The following is a 23110-nucleotide window of genomic DNA, read 5'->3' as shown; positions in this document are numbered from 1 at the left end:
CATTGGCCTAGTTCGCTGTACAAATTTTGTCTACCCACAAATGCTGTGTGTAGAATTTTGAGCCCAGTATTTAGCTAAAAATGTCAACTATATCATTTTTTAATTTGAATCTGCAGGAAAATGGGAATATCCAGATGAAAATTAAGTTGAAATGAGACTAAAAAGGACTGGAAAAGTAACCCCCCCCCCCCCCCTCATTGACCTATTCCACAAATTCTGCCTGAAAATTAGTGCCGTGAAATACTATTTTCCCTTTTCTGGAATAGTGGCTCTCTTCTCGTCACAAAGGTGTCCTAATGAAGTAACCGATCGGGTTGTTCTGTTGTTGACCTTCCAACGATAACCGCTAGGTAGCAGCAGAGCTCAATTCCTGGAGGTCGCTGCACTTCCACCTGAAGCTAAAAAAAAAATGCGGTATTAAAGTCAAATAATGAACAATAATCACCATCAATCGCCACCGTAGAGCCTCGACCTCGGTTGACCGCAGCGTGTGCTTGTCGAGTGGGAGGGTCCGCGGCTGGCTGCGTGACAGGTTTTGTCCTACGCACGGCCCCGGCGCCGCCACCGCCGCCGCGCTCATTCCGCGAGCGGGTGGCTCGGTGACAGGAGCGTCATGATGCCCGGACACGCTCGCAACCTGCTCGCCGCCGTCACATGGCTGCTGCTCCTCTCCAGAGCCTCGCCGCGGTCACACCGGCAGGAGGACGCCCGCTTCGGGTAACGTTCGGCGGACGCTTTGACGCGACCGGTGTGTTACTTTCTAGGTGTGTTATAGTTAAACCACTTCAAATATTTTGACAGGGACAGTGAAGATTGCTCGGATAACATCTCCACCACCAGGTACTCCTGCGTCAAGTCCAGTGGGGAAATTGCAACATGTTACAGGTGAGTCCATTCTTGACTACACTAGTTTACAGCAAATTATCAGAGGAGGCTTTATCTGCCCCTAAACGTACTTTTGATGCTGAATAAAATTTTTTTTTTTTAAAGTCAAGTTATTTTTTGACAGCACATCAGATTTTCGAGAGAAATTTTGACCAACAGAACCTTCTACAGTATGGATGTTACTCTACATTATAATTTAAAGCTTTGACATTTCAGGGGGAAAAAATCCACCAGTTGTCTATTTCATAAAAATAACGAAATGTGTTATCATTATTATCAAAACAGGATGTGCTAAAATGTAATAATGGATATTTAATTGATTAAAATATTAATCTCAGCATTTCTACTTAATCGTTCAGTATTTTTCTTCAGTTCATGTTTCAAGTACAAAAAAAATCTCTTGCATGTTTCTGGGGAAACGCGGTTGCCACGGTTACAGTGTTTAACAGAACCAAACCATCAATGAACATGCTAATAGTGCAAATAATTTTACGTAATCCTGCCGTGATGAAACCTGTTATGTAATTTTCATTGACAATGTCAAAATATTAGCATTTTTAGATTTTTGTTTTTTAAACTTAAGTCGCCACAAAAATTGCTCTCGTAGGATTGCGAAACAACATGCTCGCCATGGCTGCAGTCATCGCTCACAACTGAAAAGTCTGCAAACTGAAAATACAATACATGCTGATTTATATAGCGCTTTCACAACAGCGGCAGCTGCAACAAAGCAGTTAACATAAAGTAAAATAATAAACACAACACATAACATAAAACTCGGACAGTCGTGCAGTCCTAACCACTTTTCCGTCACACGCTTTGTTGTTTGAAGAAAAGTTACAACAATCGAATCGAAACCAAATCAACCTCATGACTGCAAGTGAACAGCCGTCGCAATCACTCATGTCAGTCGCATACTGTTGCGCTTTTTTACTTTGTGCATTGTTGATATAAAGTGAATGGTGATGGATGCCATGCCATTTTGAGAAACACAACTTTGTACGCAATGCCTGCAAGTAGCACAAAAATAAATAAAATAAATGAGCAAACTTGTCAGACGTTTCACCTTTTACCCAAAAGTGTTCTTGACTTACAGTATGTCTGTCTATCTTACGCAAACTGCAAACAACTGACAGTGATTAAAAACACAGCTAGCTGCTCTTTTATGTAACAATGAACGTTTTTCAAAGACGCTGGAAATCCAAGTGGGAGTGAGCCTATGAATTCATGTCAGATTTGTCGTCTCGGCTGCTGAGTTTCGGCAATGTTACGGAACATCGTTCATCAAAGGTCCTCAGACGACCTCCCATCGATTGTTGACAGAAGTGAGCGTTACTATTTTGGTATTTTCTCTGGCTCCCGGGTTGATTAGAGGCTGTGAAGGGCCAGGGCAAGGCTTTTGCTCCATAACTGCTTCTAATTGCGGCATAAACGCTTTATTAGCGCAAATGGTGTGAACATTGTGTGCCAGTTTGGGCCTTGGTGTTGTTACTTTGCCACACATTGAGAAAATGAAGTCTTGGCCTCACGTTCTGCTTGTGATTATGATAAATTTTTTTGCTTGTTGATACAGTGGTTTTTATGGCAGTTGTAAAAGTTTTATTATTACTCGCGTACGTAGTTTTCTGTTTTCAGACCACAGTAGATATTAACTGTAGATAATCAACAGCCAATTTCTCGTCCTTCAGGAGGTAGTTAGTTAACTTTGGAGCCTGACAATATGCATAGCAAAGCAAATGCTGAAGAATGTTAACATGTTGCTCAATTATTGCCGGTAAAGGGTTCAAGATGGCCACAGTTTGACCTTGCGACTCTAATTCAATTATTTTTGAAATTGGTTGGAATCAAAGTCCGAACACATCTAAGGCATGTTAGGGGGTGTCCGTATTTTATTATAAAAATGCAACTTAATTCTTAGAAAGATTAGCACTATGTCTATTCTTACCGCTTCTGGCCATTTTTGTCATGTAACTACAACTATACTGGTCAATGGCAAATTCTGTATCCCCAAATGTATTTTTGATGCTGATTTTCTCTTGCCGTCGTGTCACGACATTTTCTATTCTGAAGCTAAACGTAATGCTCGAGCGTTAGCGTAGCATTGCAAAGGGCCGTGTACTCGCTGTTATAATCATCGGATTTCATCAGCCGCACTCACATTGTTGAAACCGTTTCAGCGTCACCGCGCTGGCCACGCCAAGAGACGAAGGCCAGATCCCGCCCGCGCTAAGCAACAATGGCGGGAACAAAACGAACACATTTATAATCTTTGTCTATAACTCCTCTTCAGTGGGGTCGCGCGTAAAGGATGATTGAGCTGATTTATTGCGTGCGCAATGTTGGCTTAGCCCGGCCTGTAAAAAGACTTCCCCATTAAAGACTCTTTCCACTCTACAACTGCAACATAATTGATGTGCGGCATGTGCAGTGGTTACAGTGTTATTTTTAAATATAAAGCTGCTGTTACGGAGATTTTTTTTTCAAGTTTTTTTCCGTGCGTGCACCCCCCTCCTCTTCAGCTGTAGTGAATGTATGCTAGCCATTGTCTCATGAACATTTCTGAACCTTGTGTGATGTAAAATCCATTTATTAAACTTCTTGTTAGCTGGTTATCCTTGCAAGTTAGCTGCAGCTGAAATTTTGAATCGTGCTTTTACAGCTGCATGGGAAAAGAAAAAAAATGGTGGATTAAATTGTCCAAAAAAAGCCACATCTGGAAGTATTACTCAGATATGTTTAACAACAGCATAATGAATTGTTAAAATATGGGTTTTTTTGGTGCTACTATTGTATCTAAGAAAGGATGATGGAGGGAGTCCAGGTTGTTTCTCAACAGCAGATGTAGACACAACAATCGTGCCAATCTGAGATGCCTGAAAATCATTTACGTACATCGGTTGGCAGCCTTCCTCGCCACCGTAATATTGAAGCGTAGCCTTGCCGAAGAAAACAACCACACATGAGAATTCAGTTGCAGTAAATCCCCACGATCTATTATGATCAAACATTGTAAAACTAACGTGCCTGCATTGTGTCAAAGCATATGAGGACTTTATTGTCTTAAAAGTGCAGCGATATTCCTGGAAAAAGTCTTGACTTTTCCCATCAATAATGTGGTTGTTATAAAATGTGACTATTTTCAACTTGTTACATTTTCACATACAGAGTTTTTTTCCTTGTAAAATTACTACTCAAAGTTTAACTTAGGTTAAAAAAAAAAGACAAATAGGAGAAAATTGTCACACTGACTTTCTCGTACGATCAAGTTTTTCCACGTAAAAGTGACTTTTTCTCTTGTAACCTTCAGTCTTTTTAAAAATATTTTTAAAATCATATTATTCCAGTACGGTACTCTTAAAAAATTACATTTTGTCCTCTTTTTTTTTTTTTCACAACGAATGCCCATGACATGTGGGGTCCCTCAAGGTTGAGTCCTTGGACCCCTTTTGTTCAGCCGGTGTACGCCAAATTTAGGTCAAATTTTTAAGAATGTCAAAGTTGGCTATCATGACTACCAAGGTTGCCTCTATAAATAAAGCTCGAAGTGGAATAAGTCTGCACCACTGTTGAAATACAATAAATCCTTCCGATCTGTAAACTAAAACGTGCCCCTACGTGTCTTAAGCAAGGAGGTAAACGTGTTTTCCATCGTGGCAAGCGCATGGGAAGCCTGTCAGGTGAACTCACGCAAAGTGTCGGGAAAATGACGGCTCCTGCAGAGCTGAAAGCTGAAAAGATCTGAACGGCTAACCACAAGGAAGAAGGATGAGAAAGCGGGTCGGGCTAGCTAACGATCCCCACTCCCCTTTCAAACACACACGTAATGATTAATTGGAATCATCACAATTAATCAGCAATAACAACACAGTAAATTGTCGGTGGTAGTTTTTGCGGTGTGATTAATTACAAGATGAGCAAAACACAACCTGAGAAATTAGATTTATGCTCGCACTCTGCGGCCTTTAATTGCGACGATCAATATTTCTTTTCTGGAACCCGAAGACATTGCTTGCAAAATTACAACTTCTTTCTCGGGGTGGTTGTGGGAGGGGGGAATCCAACTGTAGTCATTTCAAATTTGGGACTTTTCTTAAAATGACTTTCGACGTACGACACAACGTTATGCCAAAAAGCATTTCGATGTTTGACTCGAAAAGAAAAGTTTGACGGCTTTCGTGTAAAAATCCAACCATGACTCGACACAGTCATCACACGCCACTACGCCATTCACTTTTAGTGGTCTGACTGTATTGCAGCTTTTTAAATTGTACACATCAAATTTGATATTACAGGTGTTTCGATATGATTTGCAGTCATCGTTTTTCCACACAGACGGTGACCGCAGACGTGCGTAGTAATCATGGCAAGCCAGGAGGAAAGAGTGAGTAAAACACAAAAGAATGTTGAAAGTTTGGGATCATTTCAAAAATTTGAAAAAAAAAAAGAAGATAAAGTGCATCGTGTCTTCTGCTGAGCAGAACTGGCTTCCACAACGGTGCGTCTGCAGTCGAGAAAACATCATTAGGACTATTTCTCGTAATGCTACTACAAATACTACCCTGACATTTCTGTGACACCTTTTCCTCGCGAAAACCGGACTATAAAAAGCATTACTCTTTACTGTGACGGAAGTATTCTGGCAGCGTGATGATTTCTACTTTTTCCGATCACATTTTCCTGTCACAAGACGACGATAATTCTTGTCAAAGCGAAACTTATTCTCATCAAATGGCAACTCATTTTCGATACACTTCGCCTTGTTCCCTGAGAACTATGACTACTTATCATAGCTTATAAAAAAAAAAATTAAACATGAGTTTTAAAAAAAAGCCAAGTTTTAATCTTGTAAAAACGTTTTCTTGTAGATTTACGGTGTGTTATAAATTCTTCCCATAATTCTTCGTCTAGTCTCACAAGATTCACTTTTTTTTCTTTTTTCTTTCTGTATGTTTCATCACAGCACTGCGGCATCTATGCTGATGCATAACGATCTCTCTGATTTCTTGAATAATATTGTAATTCAGCCGCGAGTGGGAGATGCAGGCATGCCTCATTTGCATCCGTTGCTGCTCCCGCTGGGGATGGGTGGCAATCCAAATCCAGACTTGTATTTGCGAAAGTGAGGAAGATGCCGTAGGAGTGCAAGCCGTCACCATAGCGCAAAGGAGGACATGTTAGTGTTAAGCAGCATTCCTCAGTGACAGATGCGGACATCATGCAACGCCAAACATGCGGTTTGTTGCTTCATTGCCCCGCTTGAACACGAGTGACCGCCACGCAACATTCCTAACTGTGTTTTCCTTCGACGCACATAATCTGGACAATTCCGAGCGTGGCAGTGGAATTACCCTGCCTGCTTAAAAAAAAAGAAAAAAGAAAAGGACAAATGGCAACAATTGTAAGTTGTTAGACAGATTTAATGTTTTACAATGAACTCCAGTGCCTGATTAAAGTGCATTGGTTCGGAATTGCAAGCAGATCTCCACAATCAGATGTAAAGTTAGCCAGGGGAGGTCACAGATCTGTGAAGTGGGCACTTGCGGACTGCCTGGTGCCCCGATCGTAAGTCGTGTATGTTTTTGACACCGCAACTATCGTTAGAGCTTTGGGAATTGATCCTGCAGCACAAGACTGAGATCGCGGCCATTTGTCTCATTAATGGCAAAAGGCGGACTACACCCCGGATTGGTCACCAATCGCAGGCTGAGGCTGAGTGGACAGTTAACTGTGACGAAATCCAATTCCTTGACAGCTATTTAAACAACTCTCCTAATGGCCCTCGGGAGGTTTGGCTTCCAGTTTGACATATTCTTTGTCCTTGGTACTCCTCCGGATTTGTCTTCCCCAAACTTAAAGTTGGGAGCCAAAACAGATCCTGGGTCAGTTTTTATTTGCATGTCAGTCGACATCAGACAAAAAGCAGACGAATCTCGAGATTAATGGCCAGTAAGTGGGCCACTGAGTGTGAACCAATCCAACCGCAGCGCTCGCTGGATAACTTGTAGTTTGAGGTTCAATCCCTCAAACTTCCCGACTGGTCCGCTCCCAAGCTGACAGATTCTGCATCGGGTTTTATTTCAGTCACCAGCTGACTGATGACCTGCGACCTTTGGGATGCGTTTGTCTCACTGAAGCCAAACCGCACGGCGGGTTGCTTGCCATTCAAGTTTGCAGGGGGGGGGGGGGGGGGGTGAATGTGAATAGCTGCACTACCAGTGGTCTCCAAGAGGGGGATTGGCTCATGAAAGGCTAACCCATGCTGTGTCAACCACTTCCTAGCTCGAGTGGTGACAGTCAAAACTTTTAGCGAGGATGCCACCACTATTTTGGTCTCGAAATAATGTCGGGGGTTTTTTTTCAACCTAACTTCATTTCATTAGATTAAAAAAAGCAGAACAAATCGGAATCAGAGGGAAGAATACAGCTGATGTTTTCTCCCCCCCACTCCGTTTTTTTTTTTTGAATTTCAATTTAAAATTGATCACAAATACCGTTTGCTCATCGTCTACCTGCCAGTGACGTTGACAGCGACAGGCAGAGCAAGTTAAGTACTGATCCACAAGATGGAAATTCACTCATTTTTGTTTGGTCAACAGTGAGCTATCTTCCCCCCCACCCCCACCCCCCACCCATGCAGAAAATATGTGCAATGGCTCGAAAAAGACTGGGAGACTGCGGTTTTGGACAAAATCAGGAGCCCAAGTGATTTGGGATGTCTAACGCCAGACAGTTGCAGGACTAAAGTTAAATTTAAAGGTCATCTTTTTGGGTGCAAGTAGTCCACCGGAAGCAGCGTTTCGACAGCTCTTCAAACTGTCGAGCGTTATTCCTCCCAAGGCAAAGCGAGGAGCTGTCGTGACTTTGATTGATAGCTGAGATCAAAGGTCGATTAGGTTGCAGAGAGTTTTGCCGCTTGCAAAACTGCAGATATTTTGTGGCGTCATCAGGTTTGCGAAACGCGCCTTTAGCCTTTAGTCATCTAAAGTTCTCCAGCTGCCTTCTTCTCAGCAGAAAGATATCATCTGCTGGAAAAACACCATCCTTCAACATTGTTTTACCTTTTTTTTTTTTGGCATCTCAAAGGTAGCCTGCAATCTAATAATTCCAGGCAATAATGAGGACACGGCTGAAGGCACGTCAGAGGAATTTTACAGTAAGAGCAGGGGAAATCGCTTCTGTGGTATTTTTTAGCTGAACCGCTGACCTCTGTCTTTTCTTTTTTTTTTTCTTTCTTTTTTTTAATTCTGTACTGGGCATTCTTACCATGGACTCAGATTACTTTTGTATTCCCCCCCCCCCCCCCCATCAACCCTTTGTTCTAAGGTGTGCTTTGTGTATCAGGTCAAAACTTGCTGATCCTGATCTTCTTTAGCATCCAGGTAGGAGGACGTGAGTACATGTGGGGTTTTTTTTTTTGTTTTTTTTTACGAGAGCGCACCGCTCACAATACGGAGACGGTTTATGGTGAAAGTCTCGAATTTAATCTCCCATCACATCATCTTCCTTACCAGTCGTGTAGGAGGAAAACCCGTGACATGATGTAAACCCCCTTTAAGTGCAAACCAGGCAACGTGCACTTCATTTCACGTGTTTACGTTTTTACTCGACCGTGCTAAGATCTACTCGGACAATTTGGAGTGTCGACTTGATTTAATAACCCATCGCATCGTCTTCTTAACCAGGTTTAAATGTATAGACGTGCGCCCACTCCGATGCACAGTGAAAGGAGTGAGCTGCGCGTAAGTTAGCGAGAGAGTATTGTCTTGATTTAATGTTTCCTTGGAACATCTTCTCCTGTCACATCGGAGATTTACATGTGACACGATGGCGAAACTGCTCCAGTACAAACTCAACCGAGCGGGCTGCACTATCGTTCACGGGGTTGACGCTCAAGTCTTTGTTTCACAAGCAGGCCATGGAATTTCAAATCAAGGTCATGTCAACATATTAAAAATCAAATTTATCGCGATTTTTTTTTTCTGTCGAAAGAAAACAAAAAACCTTTGCACGTTTCCACACACCCGGAATTTATTCTCGCCGTTTTTGTGTCGTCGCGTCAACGCACGACGTGAGCACGTTAGGCACCTTTTTTTGTGGTTGATGGCGATGTGGCGGCTCATCGTTTGTTCGTCCGCGTTCCCCTCGAAGATCGACCTTTTTTCTTTTTTATTATTATTATTTTTCTAATGCGAGGTATAAAAAAGATTCATTCGTAGCAACGGACAGTTTTACGGTGCAGATGAAAAGGGGAGTGTTGATGGAGTGCGGACAGTACCATAGAGGTTTTAAATACTGTAGACGGAATACCTGCAGGATCCATAAAAAAAAAAAAAAAAAAAAAGATGAGTTGGATGAATTCGGCTTTATAGGTTTTGGCATGAATACGGACTTCTCGACAAGGCGAGCGAACATGAGGAAACGCAGCATAGCCAACGTCTAAAAAGTGAGGAATGGACACAGATCGCTTTCTTACAGTGTCAATCAAAGGCGAGTTTGTTTTATATTTTAAAAGGCCCGTTCTTTTTAATACTGTAATGGATCCCATTCGCAGAATAACAAACAACGCTGATGTTTGGAAAGAAAATGGAAGCCGTCATATTTGTGGAAATGATTTCATTATGGGTTGATTGGTTGTCTAACGTGTGTCACTTAGACCCACATTTTAAAGGGAGCTGGAGTCTTTTTTTTTTAAATTAAATATTGTGCGTCGCCAGTAGATTTTGAGTGCAAATAATCTGAAAATATGAGCGTTGCTCTCTTGCGTTTGTGAGATTTCAAAAATATCGCCATCCGCAAAGCACTTCACAGGACAAGTCTAGCATTTGGGCCATTTCCACGTGGCCTTAGGCCAACTCCAACTTGGGAATTCGCTAAATTGCTACCAAATTTCAACCGGGTATCCTTGACGGGTGACGTTGCTTTTGTGAAAATTGTGATTTTTAAATCTCAACACGATTTTGACCAACATTGGTGGACCTTTCACTTGAAATAATTGGATATATACTTTATATAAAATGTGTGTGTGGGTGTGGGTGTGTGTGTGGGTGTGTGTGTGTGTGTGTGTGTATACACACCGGCAACTCAAGGCTGCAACGACAAACTACCACATCGAGCATTTCTCTATGATGTGATGCGGCGTTCCGTCGCCACACCCTTGTAGCACATGCACATGCATAATGAATGGGTCAATGACGCCGCGCTGTGCCCTGGTAAATGCAATCTGCAAAATTTACACACACACACACTGACCTGCTTCTCCTTTCAACACTTTTGTTGTTTTAAACCTTCACGCGGGTCGAAACGTTCACAGCATGTGTCAAAAGCGGTCCACAAGAAATCATTTCAAACAGAATCATTCATGAAGGTGGAAAAGATCATCTTGTCGAGTTGTTTTGGATGTTTCCCAATCCCGCTTGGATTTTCCACAAGGGGCAACATGGAACGGTGTTGCAATCTGTGAACATTTTCCCTTAATGCTAATTCAATAAAAGATGCGCAGTCAAGGGAAAGTGAACACTGATATGGATCTGGTTTCTCTTGTGATGGCGGGGCGGGGGATGTTTGTTTTTACCGCCATCGTCCCACCGACTGTTTGCTTATTCTCCTTCGGGTCACACAGGAAGTCGTCCTCGCGTCAACTCTCTCAGGGTGTCCGCTTGTGATGTTCCCCTTCCCAGACTCTTTACAATACTTCATGCTATGAAAATATCATCCGAGCACACGTGAAGATTAGTCGCCAGGGGTTATGTGTACCGCACTAGTCCGATATGCTATTTGAGATCAGCAACGTGGCCTCGTGAGCGCCCCTATGTGGCGCGTCACTCGTCTGCGGTGAAGGTCAGGACAAATGTCATCAAATGCGATGGTCACGCTTTAACATTCATCCGCCCCCAGTGTGCCGAGAGAAGTCGTCGCGGTATCTGGCGAATATTCCTTACGATTGAGCCTATCTCGCGATGCACATCCGAAAGAAAACATACGTTAGAAGTACATTGTTGGAGCAAAATCATGTTTGCAACGTTGTGGTTTCCCCCTCACGTGGTCGACTTGACTTGTCAGTTTTTCTTCTAATGGCTTCCTGAAAAGAAATCCGTTTTTGCCAGAACCACTCCCATTCATAACGAAATGTCATTAAAAGCCTTCTCTTAACTGCAGCTATATTACCTTTGCGAAACTTCAGTTTTATTTGGTACTATTTGAATAATTTACCTTTTGCTAGCTTCAACAAATTGAGCCAGGATCCCGCTGTGCCGCCGTTTCTCGTCCTTTTGCCCACGTCACGACTCGCGAGTCGCTCTTGATGTGAAAACAAATTAATGACATCAGTGTGCCAAGCACAAAAGGGAGGCGGTGCCCCCAATGGCAGATGAATCGCTGCAAGAATTACGGGGTCATCTTCTCTGAGTGAGCACATTGTATCGCCGCGCTCACTTCATCGGGTAATTCAAATTATTATTTTTATTTTTTTGGTGTGTATCATTTCCTGTTAAAACAACAGCCACACCTGGAAGCACTTTTTACTTTTTGAGTGTGAGCCTGTGATGAATAATAATCGTAATGCTTTGGATCGGAACAGAGCGGTGTGAGGGAAGCGGTCCAAGACAGCGGGAAACTCGTGGGTCTGAGCTGCGGACAGCTGCGCTCGTTTACCTTTTATTAATACATGTCAGATGTAATGCGGCTTTAACAGACGTATTATACCCAACGTTATTTGCTTCCGTTTGGTATTTTTCAGAAAGCAGTGCTGCCGGGGCTTCAAGTTCGTGTTGGGCCAGTGCATTCCTGAAGGTAGGCAAGAGTTTAAGGTCTGATCACTCGTCCGTTATGCATTACACAGCTTTTCGCCTGCCAACACGGCGATGTACAGTCGTCCGCAGCAACATCCAGAAGCCATGTCAGCATATTTCGCGTAATTTTGCCCCGACAGAAAAAAGTCACATATTACGATTAGTCGGGGACCTCGTGTGTCTCTTGTTCTTGCTGGCGTGCTGCAACTCTTCCAATAGCACTCAGAGATTTCCAGCATGTCGCAGCCCAACGTGGCACTACGCTGAAGGCGCACGACTCTACGGTATTCTGTAATGGAAAAACAAGGGAGGCGGAAAGGAGTACTGGATATAGCTGTGCTACACGATATTTACAATTTAATGACATTTTTTCTAATTCCATTCATTCCGCACGATGGCAGCCACCAATCTTATGCGCGATTCCTTTTTTTCCCTTTTGTTGCCTCCGGATGAACGTAGTGACATTGCAAATTCCCTTTGTATTTTCAAGACTACGACGTGTGCGCCGGCGCTCCCTGCGAGCAGCAGTGTAGCGATCACTTTGGCCGCGTGGTGTGCACCTGTTACCCCGGCTACCGTTACCACCGCGAGAGACACCGGAACCGCCAGAAGCCCTACTGCCTGGGTGAGTCTTTCCAATTCGCAACAGCGTATGATTTCGTCTTTGGCCAATCGCGTGACGGGACGTGAACATATGTTTATTCTTAAGCAGCATCATTTATTGTGCCACAAAGTTAAATGTTTGATTGCGACTGGTCCTGGAGGTGGAACAAGTGGCTGGGGAGAGGGCAGTCTGGGCTTCCCTGCTAAAATTGTTGCCCCCGCGACGTGACCCCGGATAAGCGATAGAAAATGGATGGATGGGGGAATTCCTGTATTGTTGTTGTGTGTGGGGGGGGGGGTTGTTTTTTTTTGGGGGGGGGGTGTCATGTTATTCAATTCCTCTTGTTGGTTTTTAGTGTTAAAGTATAGCCTGTCCATCACAGGGTTTTAGATTATATTTTAACTCATTCTCTCCCAAAGACGTTTTTAAACGTCTTTTCAGACTTGTTCTAGAATTGGCTGGTACTGAATGAGTTTAAATGCCCCGCATATAACAAAAGCTGAGCTGGACATTTGCAACTTAATTGTTTTCATTTAGTATTTTTCTTTTGTTTTTTCAGAAATCCTTTTTCTCTCTCGCCATTGTTTCTTCAGAGTGTTATATTTTAGTATGGGGCGACAATTTAGGCAGTGCTTTGTAAATAAACCTTGACCCCCAACCATGTCTCCAGCACATGAAGCATACAATTATTCAGCCTAATTTTGTGTGCTTCTGACAGACATCAATGAATGCGGTGACACCAATACGACGGCGTGCTCCCAACTCTGCATCAACACGGTTGGGAGCTTCCGTTGCGAGTGCTATCCAGGCTTCTTCCTGGAGGAAGATGGGCGAACGTGCAGCAAAGAAAAGAGAGGTCAGTGGCTTGTTTGTGGGGCGCAACCCGAGGGCACCGCCCTACCGCCCAGCTGAGGCACATTGAAAGAGACAACATTTAAATGATGAAAAATGAAAAAAAAATGATCACCAGCCCCACTGCTGCGCAGAGTTTCAAAAGCAACTTTCTGGTGTGCCCAAACTGTATAAAATGCTCACAAACTGAGTTTAGCCTCTTTTGACATACGACTGCTCTGCATTACATAGAATACAAGTAGCGTTAGAAAGGAGATGTATTACTGATGGAGTGTGTTACCACAAACGGGAATGTGTGAATGTTGGGGTTATGTTGGGGCACTGTATGTCTTCGTCAGTGGGGGGGAGCGCGTGTGAGTCTGCACGCACCTGGTAGTCATTACATATGGCGCGTCAGAACAGTTTTTCCTCCCGAGCGTAAACTTTGAACCTTTCGACTCCGGGGCCCTTCCCTGCTTTGCCTTGATGCTCTTGAGGAAAACATCATAAAGGACTCGGAAGATGAAAAAAAAAATAAAAATAAAAAATTAGGATGTTCACACCCATTCCGTCGCCAATGAGGCGGTGTTTCCTCCCGGGGGGTGTCTCCTCGGTTTAGCAAAAGCAACGTGGTGCCCGACACTGTCAATCTGCCATTTAATGTATGCGCGTGGAAACAAAAGCGAGCTCTGTGCGCCGACCTTTTTTCATGATTGTTCCTCTGATTACCCAACCAGGGGAGTAAATGGGAACGACGGTGGAAAAATCCCGGCACACGGGTCCCCCTCAAAGGGCCGACCCATGATTGGCGGCCGGCTCGCGAGGTGTGATGTCACACGTCCAAACGTCGGCCGCACGGCACTGTGCGACTGCCTGCTTCTATCCTTGTCAATCAAACTCTAATCATACTCGTTTGTGTCGGAATGTTCGTCACCAATACAGCGGCGTGCGTTTCGATTATATCGTTCGATAGGGGAAACGAAAGTTTTTTTTTTTTTGTAGCCATGTTGTTTTTATTGAGCAAATATATGACCCATGGAAGTATGTGTCATAAACCAGTTGATCTGTTCTCTCATTTATAAAACGTGTCCTCTGAACATTCTAAAAAAAACAAATACAAATGATGGCAACGGTCTCGCTAACAGCGCTGCATCATGTCGTGGAGAAATCTGACAATGTGATGAACACGGGGACCTGCTCGGCCACGTGCGACGACTTCCAGCAGATCAAGGCCACCGTTTTGCAGCTGAAACAGAAGGTGAGCGAGCGCTCAAAGTGGAACTTGCAATCACTAACGCTCATCAATGTTATTCGTACTGCAGTTCATCGTTCACACATCCTACTACATCACAATGATGAATTTGGAATATATTACACATTGAAAGTAACTTGCCCAACACTGCAAAAAAAATATTTTAAAAAAGCGATGTAAGCACTCGCTTAAGTCTTCATTGTGGAGATCTGCAGAAACCATCTCCCGCCTTTATTTTTCCACACAGTTCTATCATAGCGGGAGTTGCACGTGAACAGCCCCCTGGAGGTGTAATACACTACTTTATTTATTTCATCCTTTATTCCCCCCCCCAAAAAAAAAAAAAAGCGCCTGGACACATTTCACTTCACTTGATGTCTTTCTCCAAGTGAGAATTAAACAGCATTAAGCCAACGGTGGACTTGCATTTCCCTCCAGGAATCCATCTGCCACTTGTGGCGCTCTGGGTCACATGATTAATTGCTTCCCGTCATGTGGTGGTACTTCAGCTCTATACACGCCTAATATTAGATACACCACACAAGACGATAATCCCCAGTTACCATCGACTTTTTGAAAGACGTCGTAATTCATCATATTGTGTGCTTGTTTTCTCTTACCTACCTTACCTTCTACCGAGCGTCAAATTTATGAAGCACGCCCGCGACCCTCGTGAGGAGAAGCGCTTTAGATCATGGATGGATGGATGGAAATTTGGGTACATTTTGAACTTTTGTGATGTGTGTGGAAGTTCTTATTTCACATAGGCTGCGAAAATGTTCGCAAGGTGTTGGATAAGCTCCGCCTGTGGGAGGGGCTAAAGGGGTCAGGTGCATCAAGAGCTGCCCAGGAAGGGTGCACGGTGATCATCTGCATTTGTGCATTTCTCATTCTTTTTGCCTCATCGCTTCATCTCAAAATGCCCACTTCATAAATAAATACAAGACCATTGTTGTTATTTACCCCCCCGCCCCCGCCCCACCCCTTTCTTGACACAAGATGCTGTCAAGCAGTCCTGATGTTGCAGAGCAGAGGACCGACGAGAAAATCCCAGCTGCCTTTTTAACGGGACCACCGGGTCTGCCTGGTCCACCAGGTAAACACGCATCTTATTAAACCATTCAAGCCTCATTAATTGGAAAAAGCGACAAACTTGACAGAACCACGCAGCCCGAGCGATTACTGAGTCTGATGGAATATTAAGATCGTTTTTTTCCCCCACAATTGATCTCCAGTGGTTTCAACAACGCGGCTGTGTTTATTTATTTACTTTTTGTTTAGGAGATCCAGGACCAGCAGGAGAGCCAGGACTTGTCGGACAGTCGGGGCCCCCGGGCCCTCCCGGACCAAGGGGCCTGATGGGTCCCCTGGGGCCCACACCAGACTTGTCCCACATCAAACGAGGCCCTCGCGGACCTGTGGTCAGTTGATACTGTGCAACACTTTATTCTTGGAAATGGACAACCGTGTTCTGGTGAACACTTTTTTATCGTAACTTGACCTCCTAATGTACATTTCATTTTCGTTGTCATCAGACAATTTTGATGTCATTTTTTTTCCCTTCCGCTCATGATTCCACAACTTCATTTCTCCCTTAAATCGATGATCGTTACACTGCAACGTTATATGACTCATTTGCAGTATGAGATCACATGCAAATATGCGGAGTTGATTTACGGTTATTAACACAACCTATTAAGGCCCGATACATTTCAGATAAGCCTGAAACGGCGCACGGTTGACCTTTTTGAGGGAAGAACGATGAAGGGTTAATCCGCTGACAAGCGGTTTTCTTTGGCCGGGTTACGTTCTTTGCCCGCGAGCGTCATCCTTTCATGTTGATTAGTGAAACCGGGACGCCGACCAAAAATGCGCAGGATGCGGTTTGTGCGTCGCCACGTTGATGAACGACACTATCAACACGCGTAATCAGACGAGCGAGCGGCGTTCACCGGGCCAAAACCTCACAAAGGCCTGCGGCGAGCGTTCGGAGGGTTTTAATTACATAGGTTCGTCTCCGAAAACCTCTTCGTCCTCATTAGCGCCGTGTCGATGTCGTTTGGGATACTGACAACAGTCCATGCGCACTGACAACGGTTAGCTTAAAAAGCTTGTCTCAGTTCAGAAGGCTTCAGGACTTTTTAACCATTAGGACTTTTTTTTTTTGTTATCACGTTGTCACGTCATATAACTTTCCCTGGTGATTCTCTGGCTTTACCAATCTCGTCATAATTGATTGTGACACGATATTTACTGTCGTACGACTAACTCCTGTTCTCTCAATGGTTTCTTTCTCACTTAAACAGGCACGTCGGGACTCTTTTTTTTCTTATATTCATTCTACACATGCTTTTACTTGATGCGAGGTTGTTCCTTTTTTTTTTTTTTTTTTTTTTTAGTTGTCTTGTCTATATATTTTTTAGTTGTCTATATTCATGCTTTATTTTACTCTCTAAAACTATAACTTGGTTTTTTTTTTGTTGTTTTGTTTTTAACTCATGATTTCAAAGTCATATAAACGTATTAACTCATTCAGTACCAGCCAATTCTGGACCAAGTCTGAAAAGACGTTTAGAAACGTCTTTGGGAGTGAATGAGTTAATTTGAGCTGACCTGAAATCAAATCAAATTCCACAACGCCAACCATAACAAGGACCAAACATAGTCAGTCAGTCAGTCATTAACCGAGCTCATCATCTTTACTGAACACAATTAAAATGCACAAGCTTGAACCAATATGAGGCACTGTCTTTCTCCAACAGGGGCCGCTGGGAGCGCCGGGAAAAGACGGACACCAGGTGAGATGACGTTTGGGAACAACTGCGGTTAATAGAGGTTCGGTGTCAGCTACACGGCGATGATTGCTAACAGTCGAAGTTGCCGAATCGGATTTAAGACGTACGGCTGATTGTTCGTGACGTCTGTGATCCACTCAAGTGCAAACATGTTTGGGATTTGTTTGCGTCGGGAAAATCAAAAGTGAGCCCGCGCGGGGGCTAACAATTTGGAGTTGTTCAAGTGGCCATTAAGTTTTTTTTCTCGATCGGTGTTAAGAAAATCCCGCGGGACCACTCGGCACGTCTGGGATATTTCAGGCTTTTTCTCTTGAAGGCTTCGTCAGAGAACTGGAATGGTTTGCTCTGCTCTGCTTCACCTCGACGGGAAACCAAAAGGCTTCAAGATGCGCCAAACTTCATATCGAGACGTCTGTTAACGTTTTGTCTTTTCTGCCTCGTTTCGGATTTTTTCTCAGACACGTGAAGGCTGGATTTGCGTTCCGTTCCAATTTAGGCGTAAGATACATACTGTAAAAATATTCATCAGATATATTAAGGTATTGCATTTTGTAAAAGAGTGCACGCATCACAGGGAACGTATCGGAACCTGATCGGTTAAATACACAATTATTTCCCAACCTTGATCAGGCCAAGGTACACATTTTACATTATGAAAAAAAAATCTCACGGTTCCCCCCCTCACCCAAAAGTATCATCCCGATTTTTTTTTTCACATCATATAAATCACAATTCAAATTGTTTCAAATGGTTTGTAACAATACTTCAGATCACAACGTAGCCAGAGACGACCCCTCTTGATTGAATTTTAATGAAGTTATGACATCTTTTGGAACTGTGCCACTTACCTTAGTACAGTTTTTTTACTCGGCTTTAGCGGCTCGCTGGTGCGGTCCAATTCAGGTGCCTTAGCCACAGGATACACAGAATCCTTCAATTTTCCCGCAACGGGGATGTTTGTGTGGATAGATTGGAGGGTGATGCTAATCTGTCTCTCCGAGTAACAAATCCAAACCATCTGCCAAAACACTCGCAGCCCCGACGTGACCCCCGCCGAACTACCTCAGCGGTCGGGCAAAAGAGCGCTACCGTAGATCAACAGTCATTCCTCACAGTTGCGCTTACACTCGTTAAAGGAGAGAAGAAAAAAAAAAGTACAATATTATGAATTCCTCTCATGTTCCCCTTTACTCAAATTCATCTAAACTAAATATTTGTTTCTTTACTCTCCAGGGTGAGCGAGGAGCACCCGGGCCTGTTGGACCTCCAGTAAGACAATTGCCACCTAAAAATCTGTTGCTTAAAAAAAAACTAGCGCTGTCGTTTCGGTGTCGCACGCAGACAAACGCAAAAATAAATGGCACTCTTGAGGAGGAGTAACAGTGGAACATATCAACTTGGACTAGATGATTGACTTTGGACTTATAAAAATTACAATCATATGTGGGTAAAAAAAAAAAATTAAAAAAGTATTATGCTTGTAACATTAAAATTAAAATGGTGCGCAAATCAGAATTTTTATTCATATTCATGAAATGATAACTTTATTCCAGTATGAAATGACATTTAACTCTTGTAAAGTTATATTTGTGGGGAAAAAAATGGTAGTCTTCAAGGAACTCAAAGTTCAATTCTATTCATGTAAACTAAAAATGTTACTCTGATTTTTTTTTAAAAATGGCAGTTTAATTCTCATAAAATCGCACTTGTATGATTGTATCTTGCCATGTTTGTCGAGCTAAAAATTTTAGGACCCAGAAAATATAATTTTTTTCTTTCCTAGTAAAATAACAACTTGTTCTCATAAAACGACATTTCTAGTCTCGTCAAATCATTTTATTCTCTTATAAATTAAGAACATATTCTTTATCTTAGCGCCATAGAAAACGGTTGACTGCATGTTCTAATCCGTTTTTATCACTGTTAGTTCCTTACGTCTTTGTTGTCGTCAACGTGTAGGGCCCTCCAGGCTCTTTTGACTTCCTGCTGCTGCTCATGGCCGACATCCGCAATGACATCGCCGACCTGCAGATCAAGGTGTACGGCCGAGCGCCCCTCTACCCGGGGGAGGAGCTCCCCGCGACGCCCGGCGCCTGGCGAGACGGCCAGGATGCGGGATCGGGTGAGGACTTTCGAGAGACTCTGCCGCCGCCGCCGCACTCCAAGAGGAAGAGGAAGCCACCGCGAGGCACAACCAACAGCAATGGATTCTAAATACTCAGTGTGAGGTGTACATTTTTTAATATTATTTAAATATTAACAGAACGTATCGTATGCCTTTTGGGTCACAGATATTTATTTTTCTATGACATATATATGCAAGATGATGGTTATTTTTGACGTCCTTCCCAGCACATTGAAATGAAAGAACTTTACTATACGTCATCTCGTTCGGGTTATTATTAGCAGTAACATTCTTTGCACTTGATTTATTTATCATTCTCTTATTATAGCATTGTTTGTTGAAGTCTCTTAACTCATTCAGTACCAGCCAATTCTAGACCAAGTCTTTAAAAGACGTTTAAAAACGTCTTTGGGAGTGAATGAGTTAATTTCTATTTCTTTTCCGCTTGTGAATGAACATTTTTAGTCTTTTTATCATAAAGTACATATCTCATAGAACCGCACTTTTTGTTTTGGGGGGTTTTGTTGGGTCAGCGTTTGTTCAACGTTGCAAAGACGTTCGGCAGACATTCCCAAACAGTTTTTCTTGTCACCATTGAATTTTGAACATTTCTTTGCGACGAGAAAAACAGTTTGGGACCATTGAAATTGTCGGCGAACGTCTTTGCGACAATTTGTGACATTGAATGACCCCTGACGAAAAAGCAACATTCCGTGGGTGCACACAAACCTGCAAACTTTCGCCGCTCAATGACATACAGCTTTCAATTATCGTACAAGAGTGCTCGCCTGCTGTGCGGGTGGATGGAGACCAAGCCCCGCCGTAAATAGCCAAAATCTGTGAATAATTGATTATTCTTGACCAAAACCAACATTTTTTTAGCTCTGCGAAGGCATCCCCGCGAATCAACTATTGATTTTATTTGTACTTTTGAACATGTATGAGAAAGCAGTCAAACAATTACGTCAAATCGTCTTCGAGATTGATGCCAGGTGTAAGATGAGTCCACTGTGATGCTTTGTCACCGTAGTAACAGCAAAACAACTGGCGGATGATAATGTAAATGTTTTTTGTTTTTTTTAAGGGTCGTTGACATGCTTCCCAGTGCTGCGGTAAATCTCCACTTCACACCGCTGATGTAATATCACACGTGTGAATCGTTTATGCACTTAAGACTCTTCGCGGTACAAATGATAACAACGTGACTAATGTCATATACACACAGAGGCGCGCACACACATTTCAGCTTGATAGCGTGACATGTAACAATTCAAAGTATTGTTATTCTTTGCTTTTGCTGCCTTTGTGTCTGTTTTTTTTCCTCCCCTTGTAAATGCACGACTTTATTCCCATGAACTGAAGATTTGATTGCATTATACTTTCTCAACCAAAAAAGGCGGTGTATGTTTCTAAAATCATCATTTTCAGAGGGGAAAAAAATTCTGGCAGGATTACATTTTTAGTTTTGTAATACAGTACATTCTTGTTGCATTGTTTTCCCTTCGAGGAAGACACTCACAAGGTCAAAGTGTTGAATTGGTCTGTTGATGGACCAATTCAACAAAAGTTAGGAAATCTAGTGGTACTTTGACTTATTGGTGTTCTCAATAGTACTAATACAGCGGTACTAGTACAGGGGTCTGCAACCTGCGGCTCTAGATCCACAGGTGGCTCGTTCATCGGTCCGCTGTGGGTTCCCCCCGAGACTTTGGAAAAAAAATATTTAATTTTATACTGTTGACTATTTTGTTTGGAAGGAAGCTTTAACCATGTGTCTTTTGTTTCGGGGTTCAAAATGTTTTTGTTACATGCAGGGATGTAATGTTTTTGCTCGTTCTAGCTTTTTTGATTTGACAGATACAACACATTGAAGTTTATCATACATGTTGAGATATATATATATATATATATATATATATACATAGAGAGAGAGAGAGAGAGAGAGAGAAAGAGAGGGAGAGATCCTTTTGCCATCTAAAATGAGGATAGCACTGTCTTTCTTTAGATGGCAAAAGGGTTTTGTGGCTCCTGGTGTTTTATTTTCTGTGGCCGACGGCCGCAATGTCTCTGACTGAGTTGCTGATTTTTTTTTTTCCTTTGGTTTGGTTTATAGCCAACCCCCATTTTGGTGAAAATCGCATATTGGAGGTTTACCGGGGGTGTTTTTGTCAATTATCGTCAATTTTGTCGATTACACACAAATTTTCGCTATTTACAGGCTGGAATGACCCCTGTCGCCCGAATAACGGGGGATCCACTGTATGTCAAATCAGTTGTTTTTCCATTCAAATAAACTGAAATTACATTTATCCCAGCACCCCCCCCATTCCCCCCCCCCCCCCAAAAAAAATTATGTGTTTGTAATAAAGAGAAAATGCACTGTAATTTGTCAGAAGTAATAAAACATTTTGAAGCAAGAGAATGTAAAGAAATGAAATGGTTTTCTAAAATAAATGCAATCGCTTTACGGTGGGACAAAAGTCACACCAAGTGTAGTGTTGAATTGGAATCGCTCTTGCAAGTGTTCTTATTTTCAATTTTTATTGTTTATGTTTATGGTGTAAACATTTGTTGCACTCGTAGCTATGTCGGTGCACTAGTAAATCAAAGTAATTTATATTCAAATATGATCACATTCACGAATTATATTTACTGCGACCAAAGTTCAAGAGGCTGCGCTGGGCCTCTTTTGGGCTTCCAGCTGCGTTTAAGTCATAAAATTTTGTTATTTGAACTCCCCCCCCCCCCCCTTGACCTAATCCACTTTTGGATGAAGAAAAATTCTAATCTTAGGTGCAACATGTCATTGTTGTTTTCTTGAAAAACAACCACAGACGTGGTAAGAAAACTGTGAAGTGCCCCGTTGGTATCGTTCATCATTTGTGCTTCTCTGCGTGTTTCCAAAATGGAGACTTTAGAAAATATTGGAAATAATCTGTGCAAGGGCCAAAATGTCGCCACCATAAAATTTTAAACTGTGACATCAAATGTAGTGCTTTGCTGCCATGTTATGACATCTTGGTCCAAAGGAGTTGTGTTGATGTGAGTTGGGGAGCTTCGATGAGACAAATGGGAGCATTTCACCAAATATTATAAACGTTTTTTTTTGTTTTTTTTTTGCAGTTCATATACACGAACTCACAACATAAGGCAGGAACTGGAACATTTTTTATTTTTAATTAAAACCCCACAATTCATTGGCTTCTTACGTAAACAATAATATGGCACCATGTCCATTCCTACACGCCAGTTCAAAATTATGACCTACTTGTGCTTTATTTTTCCAAATGCATATTTCTACTTTATGGCATGTTTCTGCAGGTTCTTATCGTCTCGGATGTTTCGCTGCATGAGCACGCTGATTTAAGAAGCGTAAACTTCATCCTTTGAGGTGACGTCCAACCTCTCTGTAGTTGTTCAGTTTACTGCCGCTTTGGCAACTAAATACACCACGTTCTGCTTTGGTTTCTTGCCGTGACGTCATGATATCGCAGCCCGGACGCCCCACTTGTATGGAGAGCCGCAGTACCACTGCTAACCACTAGGTCGCAGTCATGGTTCACAACAAACTGGACGCCGGCTTCTCGGCACCACTCAAAGCAATTTAAAGCACTTCCAAACTGGGGTCCAGAGACCCACAGGCGTCTGTCCTGGAGAGTCTTCAAAATAACTTGCAATAAATGATTGTCTTGTAGCTTTTTTAGTGCATACCTACAACGCCAATAAAAGAGAAAATGTACACATTTAAAAAAAAAAAAAGCCAATTAGTCCGCCCTACTTTAACTTTGGGCCAATTGGCCATTCTAATAGTTGGCTATGTGTGCAAAAAAT

The 23110-nt window shown here is 42.6% G+C and overlaps 1 protein-coding gene across 1 annotated transcript; it reads left to right on the top strand.

The window, feature by feature from the left end:
* Positions 1-586: 586 nt before the first annotated feature.
* Positions 587-21757, top strand: ccbe1 (collagen and calcium binding EGF domains 1). Its single transcript, XM_086135033.1, has 11 exons — positions 587-717; positions 802-885; positions 11621-11673; positions 12163-12297; positions 12995-13132; positions 14253-14365; positions 15359-15455; positions 15641-15780; positions 17122-17157; positions 18388-18423; positions 19114-21757. The coding sequence occupies exons 1-11, from the start codon at positions 614-616 to the stop codon at positions 19366-19368; spliced, it is 1191 nt and encodes a 396-aa protein (XP_085991159.1). The 5' UTR covers positions 587-613; the 3' UTR covers positions 19369-21757.
* Positions 21758-23110: the final 1353 nt, after the last annotated feature.

Source organism: Hippocampus guttulatus, chromosome 17 (assembly GCF_054856545.1).
Source record: "Hippocampus guttulatus isolate MCC_2025c chromosome 17, RoL_Hgut_1.0, whole genome shotgun sequence".
NCBI classification, from domain to species: Eukaryota; Metazoa; Chordata; class Actinopteri; order Syngnathiformes; family Syngnathidae; genus Hippocampus; species Hippocampus guttulatus.
Note: the sequence above shows the minus strand (reverse complement) of the source record. Positions and strands in the feature narration are given on the sequence as shown.